The following is an 18,955-nucleotide window of genomic DNA, read 5'->3' on the forward strand; positions in this document are numbered from 1 at the left end:
AAACACTAACTAGCTAGCTAATCTACATCAATCAGAAGCTTGCTAGTTAACTAGCATTTTGCTAACATTAGCTAATTTAAGATGTGACTGTATGCTGCTTTTACAGGTCCCACAACAACATCTTGTAATTGGCTTTAGTCAAAACAGAGCATATCTAAATACAGGAAACAAGAAATGATAAAGTTGACTGAGGTTCCACCAGAGACTTAACCTGCTCAACTGTTACTGGAGCACATGGGGCGGGACAGTATCCTTTTTCATTATCTTTATGACTAAGCATGCACAGATATCAGGAGTCATAGAACACTCATTAAATAAATGTGTCAATTAAAAGCTATAGAAAATGTAAATGCCTGATGTATGGTATTTACACGTTTGCAGCAGATGTTAACTGATTATGAAAGTAAACCATTTTTTTCTTCTTCTTCTTCTTCAGGTATTGGCACAAAGGATGGCACTGCAGAAAAGGACAAAGATTTCCGGGGAAAATCTCAGAAACAGGTGCAGTTCAACCCAGGCCAGACCACGGCCGTCTGGAAGGTCCGGATCCTGTCGGATAATGAATATGAGGTGTCAGAGACCTTCCAGATCGTTCTGTCTGAGCCTGTGATGGCGGCCCTTGAATTCCCAGACGCAGCTACTGTGGAGATCCTGGACCCTGATGACGGTCAGCGATGATTTCACTTTCAGGGATTTGATATTAATTGAAGTTTTTACATGTAATTATCTTGCTTAAAATGGGAATGTGCTATGTTTTAGTGAGATTAAAGTTCTATCTTAAAAAACACTATAAGTCAAAAAAAATATTGGCAGTTTACCCTGATTTTAACATTTTTGAGTTTGCAATGAAACACACTCACATCTTGTAAGTGGAGCTACAATAGAGAACATTTTTCAGTTATGTGAAATATTGATTGTTCTTTGTAACACTAAGGGTTCCATTAAGATCCCTTTACATCCAAACAACCCTTGAAATGTTTAGTTAAGGGTTCTTTGTGCCATAATACATAAAGGTTCTTTGTCCAAGATAAAAGCCTTGGAAAATAAAATGATTCTCAGTAGATCCATCTGGGTGTGGTCTACATAAAGCCCCTGGAATATAAAAAGGTTTCTTGTTAGAGCTCCCTGGGTGGGTTCTTAGCACCCTTAAAAGGTGGAAAAGTTCTGGTTATTCCCAGAGAGGGTTCTGGGTGGAACCATAGAAAAGTTATCTTTAGAACCATAACTCTTTGAAAAGACTCCAAGTGGAACCTTAATAAAACATAGATAGTACCTTTATTTCTAAGAGCGTAGGCCACATCTCACCCAATGCACTTAAGTCGAGAGTACCAAAAGGTGGATTTTTCTTGCAGCAGAGATCAGTTTTGCTTCAGTAACCATCCATAAGCCTTCATCCCAGCTGTATTCATGTTTTGGGGAAATATTTCTGTCCATTTGCCTGAGGGCATCAGAGCAGAATAATATTCCAAACGCAGACTTAATTCACATGAAGACTGAAACCTTAGAGAAAGTAACGGGATCTTGAACCCAACTTGACCATGAAAATAGCTTCATAATGAGTTAAAATCAACCCACGGTTGTGATCAGTATTATATTTCCAGTAGTGAGGATAAACAAGGTCAAAGGGATATGGAGATCGCCACACTGACCTCCCTCGCATGTGAAATGAGCTACATTGACAGAACAGATGAACTGCATTTCTGAAAACAGCTTGACTGTGATAGAACTGAGATACAGAACTGCATAATATAAATATGGATAATGCTTCTGCTCATCCCATAGGACTTCATTGGGTGAAACGGAAGCATTTGCTGTCAACAATTTATGCTAATTAACATGTTGGAACTTTGTTTCACAGAACATCAGCCTCTGGAGGGCAATCAACAAAACTGGCAGCTATCTCTCTGCAACTTCTATTTTCATTTCCTTATGCCTAAAACGGACGTGGTCTTCCTACATCCACAGTCAGTCTATTATCATATCATTATTCTGTTTATAGTTTCTAAAGTTTTAATGCATTTTGGCCTGTCAAGGTCAAATAAACTTTGAAGGCTTATAAAAATGTATGTTTTTTTTGTTTCTTTTCACTGAAAGCAGAAAAATGGAATAGCCCACAGGCTGCCACCATGACTGCCACTGTGAAAAATAAATTATTTTACACCAGACAGACTTAAATGGCTCAGACCACAAAGAGCTGAGTGTTCGAAACAATAAGTGAAGAGTGGCCACAGAATCCTGTGTGTTTGTTTGCGCGGTCTGCAGGTGTGGGAGGCGAAAGGTCGAGATCTGTTGACTTTCCGACTCCTTGTTAATTTGTGTGACTGCGATGCTCACTGAAAGCGATGCAAAGCTTCTGTCTGAGCTCTGTGGCTCAAATGTTGCAAGCTCATTACCTTCACATGCAGCTCAGAGGAGGAGCGAGACAAAGAGATGGATAGCTGCCAGTAAACCTAAAAAGAAAAAGAGAATTGTTTAACATGCCTCTGCTCGCACACATAATTAACACACCTTTTTATTCCAGCCAATTTATGTGGGCAACCAACAATAGAATTCTTAAATGAAACCAAGCGTGTGAGACGTTTATTTTTACAAATTGCTTTTAATTCTCTAAAGGATTCATTATTCTGTTTCTAATGGTTTAAAGATAACATTTTCAGCATCCATCTGTATCACTTACTGGGTCAATAACCAGAGCTGCTCTTCTGTGTAAGACGACGCTACACTCTTAAAAAATAAAGGTGCTAATTAGAACCATACAAGGTTCCTCCACTTTTACGAAGTAGGAACAGACCCTTTATAAAGGTTCCACCTGGAACCCTTTCAGGGGGTTGTGCTCAGAACCATCTGTGAAAGGTTCTGCCCAAAACATCCTATGAGAGGTTCTGCAGAGGAAACCTCTGTGGAGTAATGGTTCCACCCAGAACCCTCTCTGGTGTGTTCTGTATTCTACAGGTTGTTGTGTATTGTGCTACGCCTTCTGTTGATGACTTCCTTGATTACCAGGGTACCACTAAAAACTGTTAGAAACACGGGCTGGTTTACTAGATAGCACCTGGGTTCTATGAATCTTAAACAGAACCGGTACGGGAACCAGAGCTAAGTTGGTGGAAAATGGTCACTAGTGCACCAGCTTTTTCCACTAGTTTTGAGTGGAACCATTGTAATCAAGGATGTCAGCGTTTCAGAACAACCTGCAAAATATGAAACGCCTTCTTTTAATTTCCAAAGAAAACCAGCTATTTTTTGGTTCCTGCAGGGAACCAACTTTCCTGCACCGGTTTATTTTTGGTGGAAATGCTAAAATTAGGTGCTTGAACTGGAACAGGGCCGGTCCCGTGTTGATTGGAAAAGGCCTAATATAAAAGGTTCTAAAAATAACCCTAATATGTTCCAGTGGTTCTGTCCATAACCTCTTTTATATTCCAAGTTTCATTTAGAACCCTCCCAGGGTCTTCTACTGTAAGAACTTTTATATCCCAAGGGTTTTATCTAGAACCCACTCAGAGTGTTCTACCAAGAACACTGTTGTATTACAAGGGTTTCATCTAGAACCCACCCTGGAGGTTCTACCAAGAACCCTTTTATATTCCACTGGCTTCATCTAAAACTCACCCAAGGGGGTTTTACTAAGAATCATTTTATATTCCAAGAGTTTAATCTAGAACCCACCAAGAGGGATCTGAAAAAAAAATTACAAGGGTTTCACCTGTAACCCTCTTGTCCTCTGAGAGTTCTACAAAGAACCATCTTCTACAGATGAGGCAAAAACACAAGAACACAAATAAAATGAGTTGATTTAGAGGAATCCACATACATCTACATGTAAAAATATAATTTGAATCATGAATTAACATATTAATATTTGAGGGTTAGGATCTTTTAACACCCTTACCAACAATCCTCAGATGAAGAGGGTTCTTCACAGAACCCTTAGTCTTACAAACCCTTATTTCTAAGAGTGTGTGTGAGAATATTTGCTGCAGATAAATAAACAGTAGATGGTAGATTCTGATTAAACATGATGGAGGCACCATCAGCAGAGCTGTAATGAGAGCTGTCATCGGTCCCAGTGTGTAAGCTGCAGGCTTGTGTATTAAAAGCTTTTGATGCAAATAATGTCACATATGATTTGATGTTCTGAAGCTTTTCCCTTTTTATTCATCTCCCATCTTTCACCTCAGTTCACTTGACATTCAATTTATCACACTGAAATTGCCAGAGAACCGATCATACACAGCAATTTTCTTGTACCAAAAGTCAGATAAGAGTGAACAGAAAGGTATTCAAGTCAAATAACATTAACGCAGTATGTCAGAGTAATGAACCGGTGTGTTGTTGTTTGATTTTTCTCCTGTACAGAGTCGACAGTCTTCATACCTTCGGCTGTGTACAACATAGAGGAGGACATTGGAGAGCTTCTGATCCCGGTGCGTAGGAGTGGAGATGTCAGTCAGGAGCTCATGGTCATCTGCTACACCCAGCAAGGTAACACAACAACTACTTGCTGAAAGTGGACAATATTGTATTTTTTGCTGTTTTCTCACCGAGACAGTTTTATTCTCATGCCCAGTATCTGTGCATCCATGGGTGTGTTGGTCTTAAAATGAGGTGTGATCAGTTGCACTGCTTTCTTGAGGCAGCAGAAAGCAACTATGCTATTGACCAAAAACTTTTTTCCGCTATTAAAAGGACATATTATTCAGATAGCATGATAAACCCACACATGCCCCCCTTATTGAAGACCAATGCTTTATACCATGTGCTATAAATCATCTAAATAGGACCCATGATGACTAGAGTGACAACAGGCAGTGAGCTCAACCCCTGTATTTGTTACTCCTTCCTCTTGATCACCTCTCTTCCTTGAAATTAGATCTGGGCTGAGTTTGAATTACTATAACTGGCATCTGTTAAGGACACCCTGTGTTGAAGTAGCATATGGTTAATGTTGTAACGTTCATAATAACTCTGGAGCACTAATGACTTTTACACCAGTTTGATTCTTGCACTTAAAATGTAGCTAGAAAGTGTCAGTTAATCAATGTACCAGAGAAATAAGAAACCTTCAAGCTGGTCTGTCTTTCATCATTGACTCAGCAGCAGCTGTTCCATCGTTATATGATGTAACCTTTAAAAATGGAAGAGGACCTGCAAAGAAAATGAACTGATGAAGATTCACATTAGATCAAAATGTTTCTGTAGATTCTGAAATGAAGTTGAGAGTGAAGGTTTCTCTTTTCTGTTAAAGCAGACTGTCTTGTAGCTTGAGAAAAAGCGTAGGTTGTTGAACACAAGTAGAAGTAAGTGAATAACTGGGTTAAGGAATGTTCTCTGTCCTCAGGCAGTTTTTCAGTGATGTGTGTAAACTTTGTTCATGAAAAAACATTTTCATGGAAAGAGGAAATCATATTTTAGTATTGATTTTATACTGCACTGGGGCAGAGTTTACATCATTAACTTTGCTTTCTCTAATTATGTTTCCTGCCCACTCAGTGTCGGCCACAGGCACCATCCCCACCACGGTGCTGTCCTACTCTGATTACATCTCCAGGCCCGAGGATCATCACAGTATCCTTCGCTTCGACAAGGGAGAGGTGGAGAAATCCTGCCGCGTTGTGATCATTGATGACTCTCTGTATGAAGACGAGGAAAGCTTCAATGTCACCCTCAGCATGCCCATGGGGGGCCGTCTAGGCTCCGAGTTCCCCACGGCCAGAGTCACAATCGTTGCTGATATGGAAGACGGTAAGATGACATTTCAACAATCACAGGTGTGAAATGGAATGAAATACAGTGTCCAGTAGTCTGTGCAGGTACAAGAAACCAATTATTGAATTATTGAATCCCTTTGTGGCATTTAGAGACAAGTTTTGTGTGCTTTTTCCTTTCGCTTTTAAGGCTTTTTCATTTTGATTAAATCCCCAAGAAAAAGGCAGCATGAATCTGTTTCTTGGCTAGAAGGGCTTTTATCTGATTTAGTTTGAAATGTTACTGTGCAGTCTCTTATATATAGAATGGGTAAGCACTTTGACAGTTAGCTGAAAACTAGTTTCGAAAAACTTTTGTCAAAGCAATATTCATGCTGTATAAGTTGAATTGATCCAAAAAGAGAAATTCAAACAGGTAGGCAGGTGGCCAGACAGACGGCAAATATGTTGGTGTGTGAATTTTTTGTGTGTGAGTTTGTGCTTGTCTGACAATGTCTCGGAGATAAAGCGTTTGAGTGCTCGAGCCTCCTTCCTGGAGGCGAAGCCTTTATCTCGTATCTGCAGGCTCAGACTGGAGGGCTGATAGTCTCCAATATCTTCCTGACGCCTCTTTGTTCCCCAACACCTGACGGCCATTCCTCAGTTCCCTATCGCTCTGACAATCTCCGGAAGCACTGCTGTGAAGTCGAGGCTCTGTGATTACAGGCAGGCAACACTGGAGCTGAAAAAACTCGGCATGATTGCGGAACAGTCTTTTTTCCCTTGAATCAAAACCCATTTGAAGCTAGATAATTGGGGTGATGATGCAATATTGAATTCGGCATTCTATCTAATTGCTTGGTTTAAATAGTCAGAAAATCATGACCGTTGGGAAACAAGCTTTTTTTTTTGCATCTAATTTTTTTTTGTAGTTTTCTCCAACTGCTCAAATTACTCAAAATTAGAGTCTTCCTGTTGTAGGAGTCCCCTCCTTTGCACAGAGCTGCACATGCTGCTGATACATTATAGACCTTCATTTGAATTTTAAAAAGTATGATTTGAGCGCAGCAAAGCACTGAGCACAAGCTTGTTCAGGGGTTTTCTAAGTCTGAGGCTGAGGACCTCCTCTCAGACAAAGCTTGGAAAATGGCACCCCCTTGGTTTATGTGCTTAGTGTCACTCACCAATTGAACCAATTTAGTCTAATACTTTTATTTTTACATAATGTCATATTACATCCCACAATACTACATAAAAATGTCTGTTAAAAGGCATTTATTAATTTCTGACCCTGGGAAAGTATAAAAACAGTATAATTGGCCCATCCTAATACATAACTCAACTTTCTCCTTTCCTATACAATATGCTGTATGCTTAGGTCATCTGTGTTAAAAAATGTTGCTAAGGACTTGTAAAAGGAACATATAGTCACATCTTAAGTTAGCTAATGTTAGAAACTAAATAGCTTGAACCAGATCAATTGATGTATATTAGCTATTTAGCATTTTGCTAACATTAGCTAACACATTGCATTTGTCTTAGTGAGCTGTAACTAAGCTAGCAAGTCAGCCAAAGGAAGTCTCTACTGCACTTGCCTTATGGACCACAAAACGCAGAAGCATATGCAGTAGAGACCCTGTCTTGTTTGCATTTCTTTAAACCAATCACAAACGTCTTGGGCAGCGTTGATGCAGCGAGGGTGCTGCTGCAAAATAATGTGGAGGGGGAACTGCAAAAGAAAAGGTTACAGCTGTTAGCTTGTTAATGTTAGTACAATTAGCATCACAGGTGCTAATGTACAGTGTGCATCTGGAGAGTCAGACTAGCAGTAGATCATACGAAGAAGTTGACTTTATGCACCACTGAGCTTCTCTGACTGGAATGACCGGGGCCCTGCCTCTATCTGCTTCTCCTTATCACATCCATAGAAGTATCTCTTTAATCAAATCGCACACATTTAGGCTATTCTATGTGATCTTCTTTTGATAACAAATTAAATATTTTTCACTTCCTTTCATTGAGTCTCCCCTGAGGCTGTTTGGAGCACCCCTGGGGAGGCCTGCCTCCCACTTTGAAAAACACAGAGTTAGTTAATGACGGTCCAGCCTGAAACAAAACATTGTTTTGTGCTGTTTTTGGTCTGCTGTTCACACCTTTTCCCTCAGCGTGACAACTGCTGAAATAATCACATTAATAATGATAACCTCCAGTGCCTCAACAGCAGCGAATTCTGAGATTCTGTCCTTTAATTCCCCCTCCCTCTAACTTAATCAGTTTCGACATTAATAGTGTTTTTTATATCCTCGCCAAAATCAGTGCTAATGATGTGAGTCATGTGTCCATGAACCTGTGGTGAAGAGGTCTCAAAGAGGCTCCTGCAGCAGCGGTTTTCAGACTGTGTAACAGGTTATTCTGCCACTCTATCCCTTGTGGGATTTGAGGCGGACACACTTCAAGTGGATTTGTTTGACCTGCTTAAGGAAAGAGGAGGTTTACGTGGTTGGAATGTTTTCTCACTGTAGCAGCGTCGTCCGGTGTAACCTGAGAGTGCGTACAGGGCCTTTTGACCTCCGCTGCTCCTGGGTATTGACTCCAGACTGCCAAGACAGCTGCTGAGACACACAAGTTTTTAATAGGATGTACAACAGCGGGTCCTCGCGGCATTCAGCCTGCTCAACAAACAAGTGCTTTACCACTGCAACTATGTTTCCAAACAGTGTCACAGTCTTTATGGATGAGTCTGACTAACAGTGAAGTCATGCGTGTCTTTGCAACTGCCAGACAGCTCATCGATCGGAGACGTTATTGATTATTCTCTGTACTATAGCTGTCTGACTCGGTCACGTATGGCTGCTTGTCATTTACATTCAGGATGAGAGTCGATGATGTTTGAGGAACACAGAGGCTGACAAATGAATCACGTACACGCTTAGAAATAAGGGTTCTCAAGGGGTCCTTCCTGAAGGGCTGAGGTTCTACCCAGAACCCTTTGCTTCTAAAGAACCCTTTTTTGAAAAAAGAGTTAGTCAAGAGTTCTTTGTCAGACTAAGGGTGTCATTAACAACCTGTTTCATTCAAAGAACACTTTTTTTGGAGAATAAGGTCTTCAAGAATTGTTGAAATCCTTGAAGAACTCTTTCATTAAGGGTTCCTCAAGGGTTCTTTGTAGCACAATATAAAAGGAAGAAGCCCCTGGGTGGCATCTAGCTAAAACTCTTGGAATATTAAAAGGTTCTTGAACTGGTTCCATTCAAGATATCTATAACCTTGGTGCTATCTAGTGAAGCAGCCCACATTTCTGCCAGTTTTGAGTGGAACCATTGTAATCAAGGATGTCATCAACCGAGGGTGCTATACAATGCACAACTACTTGTAGGACATGACACACCCACTTTGGTTCTCAAGAAAAACTTGCTTTTCAAAACTGTTCAAAATTAGGTGTGCAAACTAGAACAGGGTTGGTTTCATGTTGGTGGAAAAGCTCTATGATGAATCACCCCCTGGGTGGGTTGTAGATAAAACCTCTGAAAAATGTTCTTAGTAGAACCTCCAGAGAGGGTACTAGGTGGGCCCCTTGGAGTAAAAAATGTTTCTCAGTAGAACACACTGAGTGTGTTCTAGGTAAAACCCTTGAAATATAAAAAGGTTCTGGGTAGAATGCCTGTCATTGGTTCTAGATAAAACCCTTGGAATATAAAAGGTTTCTAGGAAGAACCTCCTGTTTGGATTCTTGTTAGCACCCTTAGAGGGTGGAAAGGTTCTGGATGGAACCATTACACCATGCAACAGTTCTCTGTAGAACCTCTCATAGAGGGTTCAGGCTGAAACCTTTCACAGATGACTCTAGGTATAACTCTTTATGTAGGGATCTTGATAGAACTCTCCAAAAAGGTTTCTCCTGTAGGGACAAGTCAAAGAATGGGTCCCAGTTAGGACCATTGTATCTAAGAGTGTTGATTTTAAATAGCCTGATACCAGACTGAATTGTCAGTCTGTTCCACTTTATTTCCATATTCAGAGAAACAGCCAGCTCAGTGGAGTGGGCGATTCAAAGGTCCGGGCCCAGGCTAGATTCTAGGAAGCGCTACAAAGAATTAAGATAAGCTAATTTGAAGATTGTTTTGGCAGTTCTCCCAGAGGAACAAAGGGTTAATGGTTTAAGGAACTACTTTCCTGTAACTGAAGAACAGCATGTTCTTATTCATGCATTATTGCTGTTTTGTTGTGGAAGGTAAACTCTATATTCTGATTGCTCTGGCTTGTAGAGAGTCAGTAGTGTGCTGCCGTACATATCTCAACTGTTACAAACAATGACTTGCCTGAGTAATCCAATTTTTCTAGCTGGAAAAGCCAATTCATTATAACATATACCACAAAATGTTTCACTTGACAGATTTGAGACTTCCTGGCATGCCACTGCCTTCATTAGGTCCTTTATTTTCACACGGAAACAGGAGAAAAGAAAGCTCAGTGCATTATGGGATTAACTTGACTCAGACTGACAACCAGCGTTAACAGGCTGTTCTCAGGTTTATTCCTGCTTTATCTGAAATCATGTTTTCTTTTGCCTCTGGCTAATTCATGGAGGCTGAATGACAATCAAAATCTCCATTTGCATATCAGTTGTCAGAAAGCACCAAACCCACAGGGGTGATGATTGTAACGGCCAGACTACAGCCTTCTTTTGTGGAAACATCCTTTGTGTGCGTTTTATTGTTATTCTCCAATTGTCATTCTTACTGTTGTCAAGACTTTCAGTGTGACGTGGAGAGAACAGCGCCTGCAGCTATTGTCCGACAACTTGGCTCCTTATTATAATGACACGAGTTCCTGACATCAGACAGACTGCCTGAACAAACATGCACACACATGCGCGTACATGCACACACAGTATGTGTAAAGTTGGCGCGGCAACACCTCCAAAATATAATTTGGATTAGATGCTGGAGGTGTTTAGGTTGCCAGCATCGACTGAATAAATGGAACGTGAAGAGCAGGGAGAAATAAGGTGGTGTCAAACCTCCATATCTCCCTGAAGGAGGTGATAATGAAATGGCTCAAGCACTGATGGTGAAAATAAATTGTAAATAGTTCTGAGGCAAGCAGAACAAGACCAATCTCCTATCTCGAAGAGTAGAGAGGCAGTAGAGATTCAGTCCCACTTTAAATATTGAAATTTAAGTCAGTGTATTATTACCTATAGTAGATGACAGTTGGTATTCCCCCAGTTAGGAGAACCAGAGAGGGGCACCAGCACAGAAGCTAAGCAATGGACTGCTGTGAACAGGGTCAGCAACAAAAGGTATCTTAGCCACTGTCTATTAAAAAAATCACTATCAATTTAAGTGTACACTATATTTAAAATATTTTCACTGCTTTATCTTGCCATCAGACAGCCTTTTCTGATGGGAAACCGACTTTATGTAAACCAAATATCACGCTCTACAAACCAACCAAACCTCATAGGCAAAATCAGTCATTTTACCTCGCAGAACACTGGAGTTGCTGGTGTATCACTGCATCGATCTGTTGATTTGTTCATGTTATTGCATGACTTCAGTGTTTCAAAAGGTTAGTTTGGATTTACTTAAGTCATACAATAACACAGACAAACTACACAAACACATTGAGGCAGTGGCAGACCAGAAACTCCCACATTCTGCAAGATAAAATGACAGATTTTTCCAGTGGAGTTTGGTTGGAGTGCTGAGAGTGAGATTTGGCTTCTATAACATATGTTTCCTGTTAGAAAAGGCAAAGTAAAGTGTTGAAAATATTATAAATATAGCATACACTTAATCTGATATTGATTTTTTTTTTTTGGTGGACCTTTTTAAGTGGCTATAATACCTTTTGTTGCTGACCCTGTCTACAGCATTATATTGCTATTGCTTAGCTTCCATGCTGGTTCCTCTCTCTTATTCTCCTAACTGGAATGTGTCAAATGCCCTACTGTTGGTAATACACTGACTATTGATAAGTACCTCATACAACCTCACTTGAATAATCCAAACTCTCTGTAGAGGAAACCAGTAAGAGCAGGACCTTGTATCATCTGCCAAGGATCTGATGTTTATCTGACCAATTTATGAGAATCTAAACTAAATCTAAATGTTTTGAAGGTTACTGTGCTAGTAGGTTTTGTAGACCTGTGCTGTGGAAAAGAATGCAGGTTTATTTCCAACCAAAACATTACTTTCATTCATTAGCACACTGTCGCTTGCAGAGAGGAAGTAATTCAAGGCTGCTCTGTTTAGAATGAAAACAATCAGACTCTCACCTCAGATGGAACTTTGTTGGCAACTCAGATAGTCATCTCAGATAGTCATCTCAGATAGCGTAACCAAAACTCAAGAAAATCCTACTGGGTGGTATCTAGGCTTTTCCCATTTTACATATTTGATTGGACGGGAAATTATTCTCAAAAAAGCATTCATCTCACTTAGAAATTACTGTCCATCGCTGGATTCAGTCCCAGTTAATTTAACACAAAAGAGTACTTCAGTGTTTCAGCTGGCAGTTGAAAGCTGGACTGTGACTGCAAGTCGGAAAATTAAGTGGAAATCCAATGTAAAATCATTAAAAGTGCCACTTTAGTGGTAATTAATTTAGAAAATTAAAATTTATTTTAGTAGATTTAGTACATTTACTGATTTTTAACTGGAAAATACATGTTTCAGTCTAAATGCTGTGTGTTAGTTACTTACTTATGTGACTTCTGTGTTTTTAAAGGATAGTTCAGATTCACCAGTCAACTCCAGTGTTCTGCGAGGTAAAACAACTTTATTTTGCCAGTGGAAATTACTTCAGTTACTTAGTTTGGAGGGAGTGGTATTTGGTAACTTGATATTTATATAATGACAGTGTTCTGGTTGTCTGATTGCAAAGTAAAGCAGTGAAAATACTATAAATGTAGCATACCGTTAAACTGATACTGATTTTTTTAGGTGGGCCTTTTTTAAGTGGCTAACACACCTTTTGTTTCTGACCCTTTCCACAGCAGTACATTTTTTTAGTTTTGCAATTTGGGCCGTGCCAACCAACATCTACTGTAGGTAATACACTGACTATCAGTAAGTGCCTCATGAAAACAACACTTTAAATAATCTGAACTATCACCTAAAGTACATAATCCAGGTTCCTCCACTCTAGTATAGAGTAGAGTTGGGAAGGAAGGTAAATGAGGGCAGAACATCCTTCTTTGTCATCCCTCTTGTATCAGGGGTTGTCCAGGGGGTGTTGCACATGGGAGGAAGGAGTCGGTGGCTGGCCGAGCACCTGTCCCTGCCTGTGAGAGGTCTGTACTGGGGGCTCCCTAGACGGGCTTTCAGCAGCTACACAGACTTGTGGTCTCAAATAGAAACACACACTTCTGATATCAGCAAAAAATGCATGTCAGCGATATGTCTTAGCAAACCGGAGAGTAGGACAGTATGATGAAATTAGAAGCCACAGGGTACCAAAGTATGCACCTCCTGCTCTGTGCAAATGTACGGTCTGGCCACCTACGAAGGTGCGAACATGTGCAAGAAACTAAAGTAGGAGCTCGTATCGTCTGCCAAGGCTCTGATGTTAATCTGACAATTTATGGGAATCTAAACTGAGAATGTTTGTGGCTTTTACATCCAAATGAGTTGAAGTTTACTGCAGGAAGAACAGGTTTTGTAGACCTGTGCCATGGAAAAGAAAGCATGGTTTCATTCCAACCAAAACATTAATTTCTCTAATTAGCACACCTTCGCCCACAGAGAGGGAGAGTACTTCAAGTCTGCTTTGTTTAGAATAAAAACCAGCAGACTCTTACCTGGCACATGAGCTGATATTTCTGCATCAGAAGAAACTTTGTTGGTAGCTGATCTCAGACATAAAGTTTAACCAAACTTCAAGAAACTCCCACTGGGTGGTCTGGAGACTTTTCCTATTTTATGTTTTTAGGTCTACAGTAAGTTAATCTATAAAAGTATTTATGTCACTTTTAAATTACGCTTTTAGTTATTGTACATTGCTGGATTGTGTCCCAGTCAAATTAACACAGCAGAGTTATTCAGTGTTTCAACTGGCAGCTGTTTTCTGTAAAGCAGGCCTGTCACTGCAAGTCAAAAAATGATGTGTACATACAATGTAAACCAGTAAACTGCCCTTTTACTGGTAATTAATTAAGAAAATTACTTACTACTTTACTTAAAAGATGCAGATTTTAGTCTATATGCAGTTTTTTTAATCTTCAGAAGTGCAGTCATAAAATTGATTCACGCATCATGGGGCGTTGTGGCTCAGGATGTAAAGCAAATCATCGGAAAGTTGGTGGTTTGATCCTCGACTCCTCCAGTCTGCACGTTGAAGTGTCCTAACTGAATCCCAAACTGCTCTGTCAATGAGTAAGTGATTGTGTGTGCAAATGGGTGAATGTGGCATGTAGTCATAAAGCATGTTAATTATCGTTACCTTGGTAACAGGAATGCACAAATGCTGTATTATGACAGTTGCTGAACTGAAACTGCAGTTAACAGCAAACTTTCACTTCACAGCATCCTGCACGACATGAGCTCATCTGGGCACATCTTGTAAACGCAGTAAACACGACCCTATTGTAACGTTTCACATAACTGCAGTGGAAGCCTTAGGCAAGGAGACAACTTAAGAGGCTTTGTGTAACACTCCTGAGTGAAATACTTTGCTTAGGGGACAAATTTAAGTTTGAAACTTATTGTTGTTTATGCAACGGGGCACATATTTTGTAGAAAGTTCAATCAAGACTATTTGTGATTAAAATAATCAGTTGGAAACGTTAATATTTGGCTAATCTAAATACCGAAAAATAAATATTTCATAATAATAATATTTCCCAAGCAGTAGTGCTCATTTATGTTTAACAGTTCCAGAAATAATCTAATATAAGCCAAGATATTAAAGGGTTAGTTAAATGATATATTTGATTTTTTTTTTTTTTTACAGCCAACAAAGTTCTGATATATATTGTAATGTTACCTAACAATATGTAATTGTTTCTTTGTGAATACAAGTAAAAAACCAAGTTGTTAACAGAATCTTGCCAAAGGTAATATAAAGTAAAAAAAATTTGCCCACACTCACAGAGATCCATGAATGTTCATATGCCCAGCAGCAGCAGCTGTGCTTTCAGCCTGTCCAAACCCTCCAACAAACACATTTGTCAGTCTGCACGGGTGCAGAGGTGTTGAAGGATCATTGTCTGTCTGCTGCACTTTGAATCCCTGCTGGTTGTTCAGGTTGTCTGCTCAACAGGGAAGGATCAGTGAGGGATAGTGTGAACCCTGCATGTTAACAGTCCCGAGCAAAACCCAGGTGAAAATAATCGACTGCTGATTCTCGTCTATCAAACATGAAGATTACCGGGGGGGGGGGGGGTTAAACACCTGACCAAAAAGGGTCACACACTGTGTGTCTCCTGGTTTTTTGTAATGTAATTAATTGAAAGAATGATTGAAAGTATGCACCACTGCAGTAAATTATCAACTGACATGATAAGAGTGTTTTCAAACGTAAGAAAATGATACATTATGCAGAGAATGGCTGTAAGGATGTTGGCCATTTGAATTTCAAACTCTATAATCTCTCATGTCAAACGCCCAGTTAAGAGATTAATGCATTTATTCTGTTAGGATATCTTTTGAAAAATGAAGTAATACCAAAATGTACATTTTGTAAAGTCTAATCAAGTGTTTATCAATATGCATGCCATCACTTATAGTGAACCTTAATGATTGCATATATTCACCGCAGTATTTTCCTGTAGGGTAAAACCTTAAGTGATCTCATTCGAATTTTAAATTAATCTAGGATTAAAACAAGAAGGAATTAAATGTATTTTATAAGATTCTAAAACATTTTATTTTAATATTCATAATAAATTTCCTCCCTGAATAGATACAGAAAGTAATCAGCCTTCATGGGAAAAGGCAGGAAACAAGCTGATATAAAACAAAAGAGCATGTAGAAGCATACAGCATAATGCAGTATGTATAATTATATGATGGGTTTTGTCTGCGTACGTCTTCTCTGAACCTGGCACTGACTCCGTCTGGTGTTTGCAGAAATGGTGGCTTCTTCTGCTGCTGTCTGTTTTCTTTGTCATTGTTCAATGTTCATCTTTTTTTTTTAATTGTGCAAAAAAAAGTGTACTAAGTAACGGTGCTGTGTGTCAAATTTTGAGAGCTCTAATATAAAAATTGGTACAGAGAGTAAAGGTATTACAACTGTCCCCAGTCTTTCCTACTTTGTTCCTCAAATGTGTCAATTATCCTACTGATCAGGACCATTTTGTCTAATCATTTGTATTCTAATGTAAGCAAATGAGTGGAACTCAAGATTGCTGGCAAAGTTTCTTTGACAGAGAAGATGATAGTTGCTAAGCAACTAAGATGCATCTCGAACTGCAAGAAAAAAAAACTCTCAACATTTTAGATGAAAACAGATCCACTCTTAGGAAAGGTCGGGTACCAGCAGCATTGTGTTTTTTAATTCAACAAAGTTATTGCCGATCAGAAGCAGAAAGACTTTATTTTTCATGAACTGGTGACATTACAGGTGCTCCCATTCAAGTATACAAAAATATAAAAGCATAGAGAAATTATAAGAAATACAAAATAAGAAGTATATATATAAAAATATAATAATAATACAGGAATATATAAAAGAGATTATATAACAATAATAACAAAATATATACAACAAGATGTATGTAAAGAAATACTGTACTTTAATTCTACAATGTATAACAGTAATGTGTAAATACAAAAACAGCAGTATATGGAAAATATAAGAAAAAATAGAAATAACAATTATGAAATGTAAGGATGTATGGATTATGTGCATCATTCAACAATCATATATAATGCACAGTTGAAAAATAAATAAAAATAAATAATGACTGTCCTGGCCATTCGAGTGTTAAAAGATGCCAAGCAGCTCATTTAGCTCTGTGCAGATGTAGATCAATGCCACAAACAACTGAAGTGTGGTGACAAAGAGGTAGAAAACTTCAAAAACAAACAGTGGAGGTATCAATTTAAAAGGATAAACAAAAGCCAAATCATCCAAATACCAAGTGAGGACAGGACAAGAACAAAATCTAAGTGACAGCAGAACACAACTTAAAAGAAGACAGTAAACAAGAGGAGGTACAAATTGACAAGGTCAAGAAAACATAAAAGGGACCGTGGTAATTAGTGGGGAACTGAGTGTGCATGTGTGCAAAAGGTGAGAGCTGGTTGTTGTTTTATATCGCTAATAAAGAGCTCAACACACAAAGCCTAACAGCCTTTCACACTCCTGTTTCTGTCTTCATCTCAGCTCCACAAACACACACTGAAGCCTCCTAATAGAAACGCTGGAGCTGCTGCTGAAAAGGACTTTGCCCGAGGTGGCAAACGTACACACAGTCTTTTCTGAAATAGAAGTACAGATACAAAAAAACTAGAGGCTCTGAAATGTACTCAGGGTATAAAAGTAAGAAGGAGGCCTCTGAAGGACATTTCTACTGGCTGTTTTTGTGCAAAGCTAACCGAACTTCACCTTCTCTCCACGGTCAAGTCTGTTTGTTTCATCTTCTTATTTCTTTTTTTTCTTTTATTGTTTATTGTTGTCTTGTTACGTTGTTTTTGTTTTGTTGTATCTTCATTTACATTTTGTTACGTCATTTTCATCTTGTTGTGTATTTAACAATGTTTTTGTTTTGTTGTGATGTTTCTATCCCGTTACCGCTTTATGTCTTTTTATTTCTGTTTTATCTATTACATTTTTATCTTGTTTGTCTTCATTTTATTAGGTCTTATTATATCATTCATCATTCTTACGTGTTCGTCTTTGTACATGTTTTGCGTCATTTTCATTTTATCGCAGCTTATTTGATCCTTTTTGTTTTGTCTTGTCTTTCACACCATTTTCGTTTACACCATTTCTTGCGTCTTGTCATGTCTTGTTACATCTTTAACGTTGTTTTTGTCATTTTTTCGTCTTGTTACAAATGACGTCTTTTTTGTCTTGTTATGTCTTTTACCTTTTGTGTCATTTTTGTCTTTTCCATAGTTTTCATCTTGTTACGTCCATCCTCAAATATGCAGTGATGGACAAAGTAATGAGTTGTCTATGTGTTCTTGTTCCATCCATTTAGTTAGAAATCAGTCTCGATGTTGGGGAGGCAGCATGTAATGACATCTTTTTTTGTCTTGTTATGTCTTTTACCTTGTTTTTATCTTGTAACATCTTGTTACATTGTTTGCATCTTGTTATATCTTGTTGCTTCATTTTTGTCTTGTTTTGTCTTGTGCGCCATTTTCATCTTTTCCAGAGTTTTCGTCTTGTTACGTCCGTTCGTGGATATGCTCTGATGGACACACTAATGAACTGTCTTTTCTATGTGTTATTGTTGGGAAGGCAGCTTGCAATAATGCAAAATAAAAATCATCATCTCAAAAGCATTAAAACTAAATGAATTGTAGCAGTAAGTTGAAAGTCCAGATATCTGTTAAAACTAACTAAAAAGTTGTCAGAACAATAAACACTTAAGAAAAGTACAGATACCTGAAAACTCTACTTAGGTACTGTAACAAAATATTTGTACTTCATTACTTCTTATTGACAGTTGAATATACTTTTCAGCTGTAAGGACATGAATTATGTTTTTCTTTTGTCCACGTAAAGGTAAATCTTCTGGGATCTTGGCATGTAAGGCTGTAAAGTTTACAAGCTGTCCAGGCATTCTACAGTAGCATGCATGGACAGCTGCTATCCTCTGAATACTTGTTATTTTCCCAGTGGCAGACCATCTGCACATAAACGGCCACATCCTTACAGTTTCCACTCTGGCTCCACTTTTGGCTGCAGTGGCTTTGGAGAAACTTGTCCTTTCTTGCAGAGGTAATTGCTGTTTGATATTGACTCTGCATCCGGGAGGAGAAATGTTTTGGTGGTTGGGGCTGTAAGACATGAGAATGCTTGTACGGCAGGACTTGACTCGTGTATTTATAGTCTTGTGTCAGTTGCCTGTAAATTTCTGAAGTTCTGAAGGTATGATTATGAGCTGGTTTAAGGATGGGTGGGTCCTGTGCGTGTGCATTATATCCTGGACGGGGATGAATCGAGGGGGGAACCCGCAAACCCTGTCATTATGTCTCACCTGGATTCCTGTTCGTTCTGATATAAACAGATGTCCCAAGTACCTAACCAGAGAGCTGCTGACTTTAATCAACAGCCTTAAGACACTCAATCCAGATCCTGCTTTGAAAATC

At 39.0% G+C, this 18,955-nt stretch overlaps 1 protein-coding gene across 1 annotated transcript in view; it reads left to right on the plus strand.

The window, feature by feature from the left end:
- Window positions 1–18,955, plus strand: part of frem2b (FRAS1 related extracellular matrix 2b) — a 102,305-nt gene that overhangs the window by 51,757 nt on the left and 31,593 nt on the right. The window contains exons 4-6 of the mRNA XM_084717369.1: window positions 437–667; window positions 4,360–4,485; window positions 5,494–5,745. Coding sequence (XP_084573495.1) covers window positions 437–667; window positions 4,360–4,485; window positions 5,494–5,745 — 609 coding nt within the window. The remainder of the gene's footprint in view (window positions 1–436; window positions 668–4,359; window positions 4,486–5,493; window positions 5,746–18,955) is intronic.

Source organism: Lutjanus erythropterus, chromosome 4 (assembly GCF_056507025.1).
Source record: "Lutjanus erythropterus isolate fLutEry1 chromosome 4, fLutEry1.hap2, whole genome shotgun sequence".
NCBI lineage: Eukaryota > Metazoa > Chordata > Actinopteri > Lutjaniformes > Lutjanidae > Lutjanus > Lutjanus erythropterus.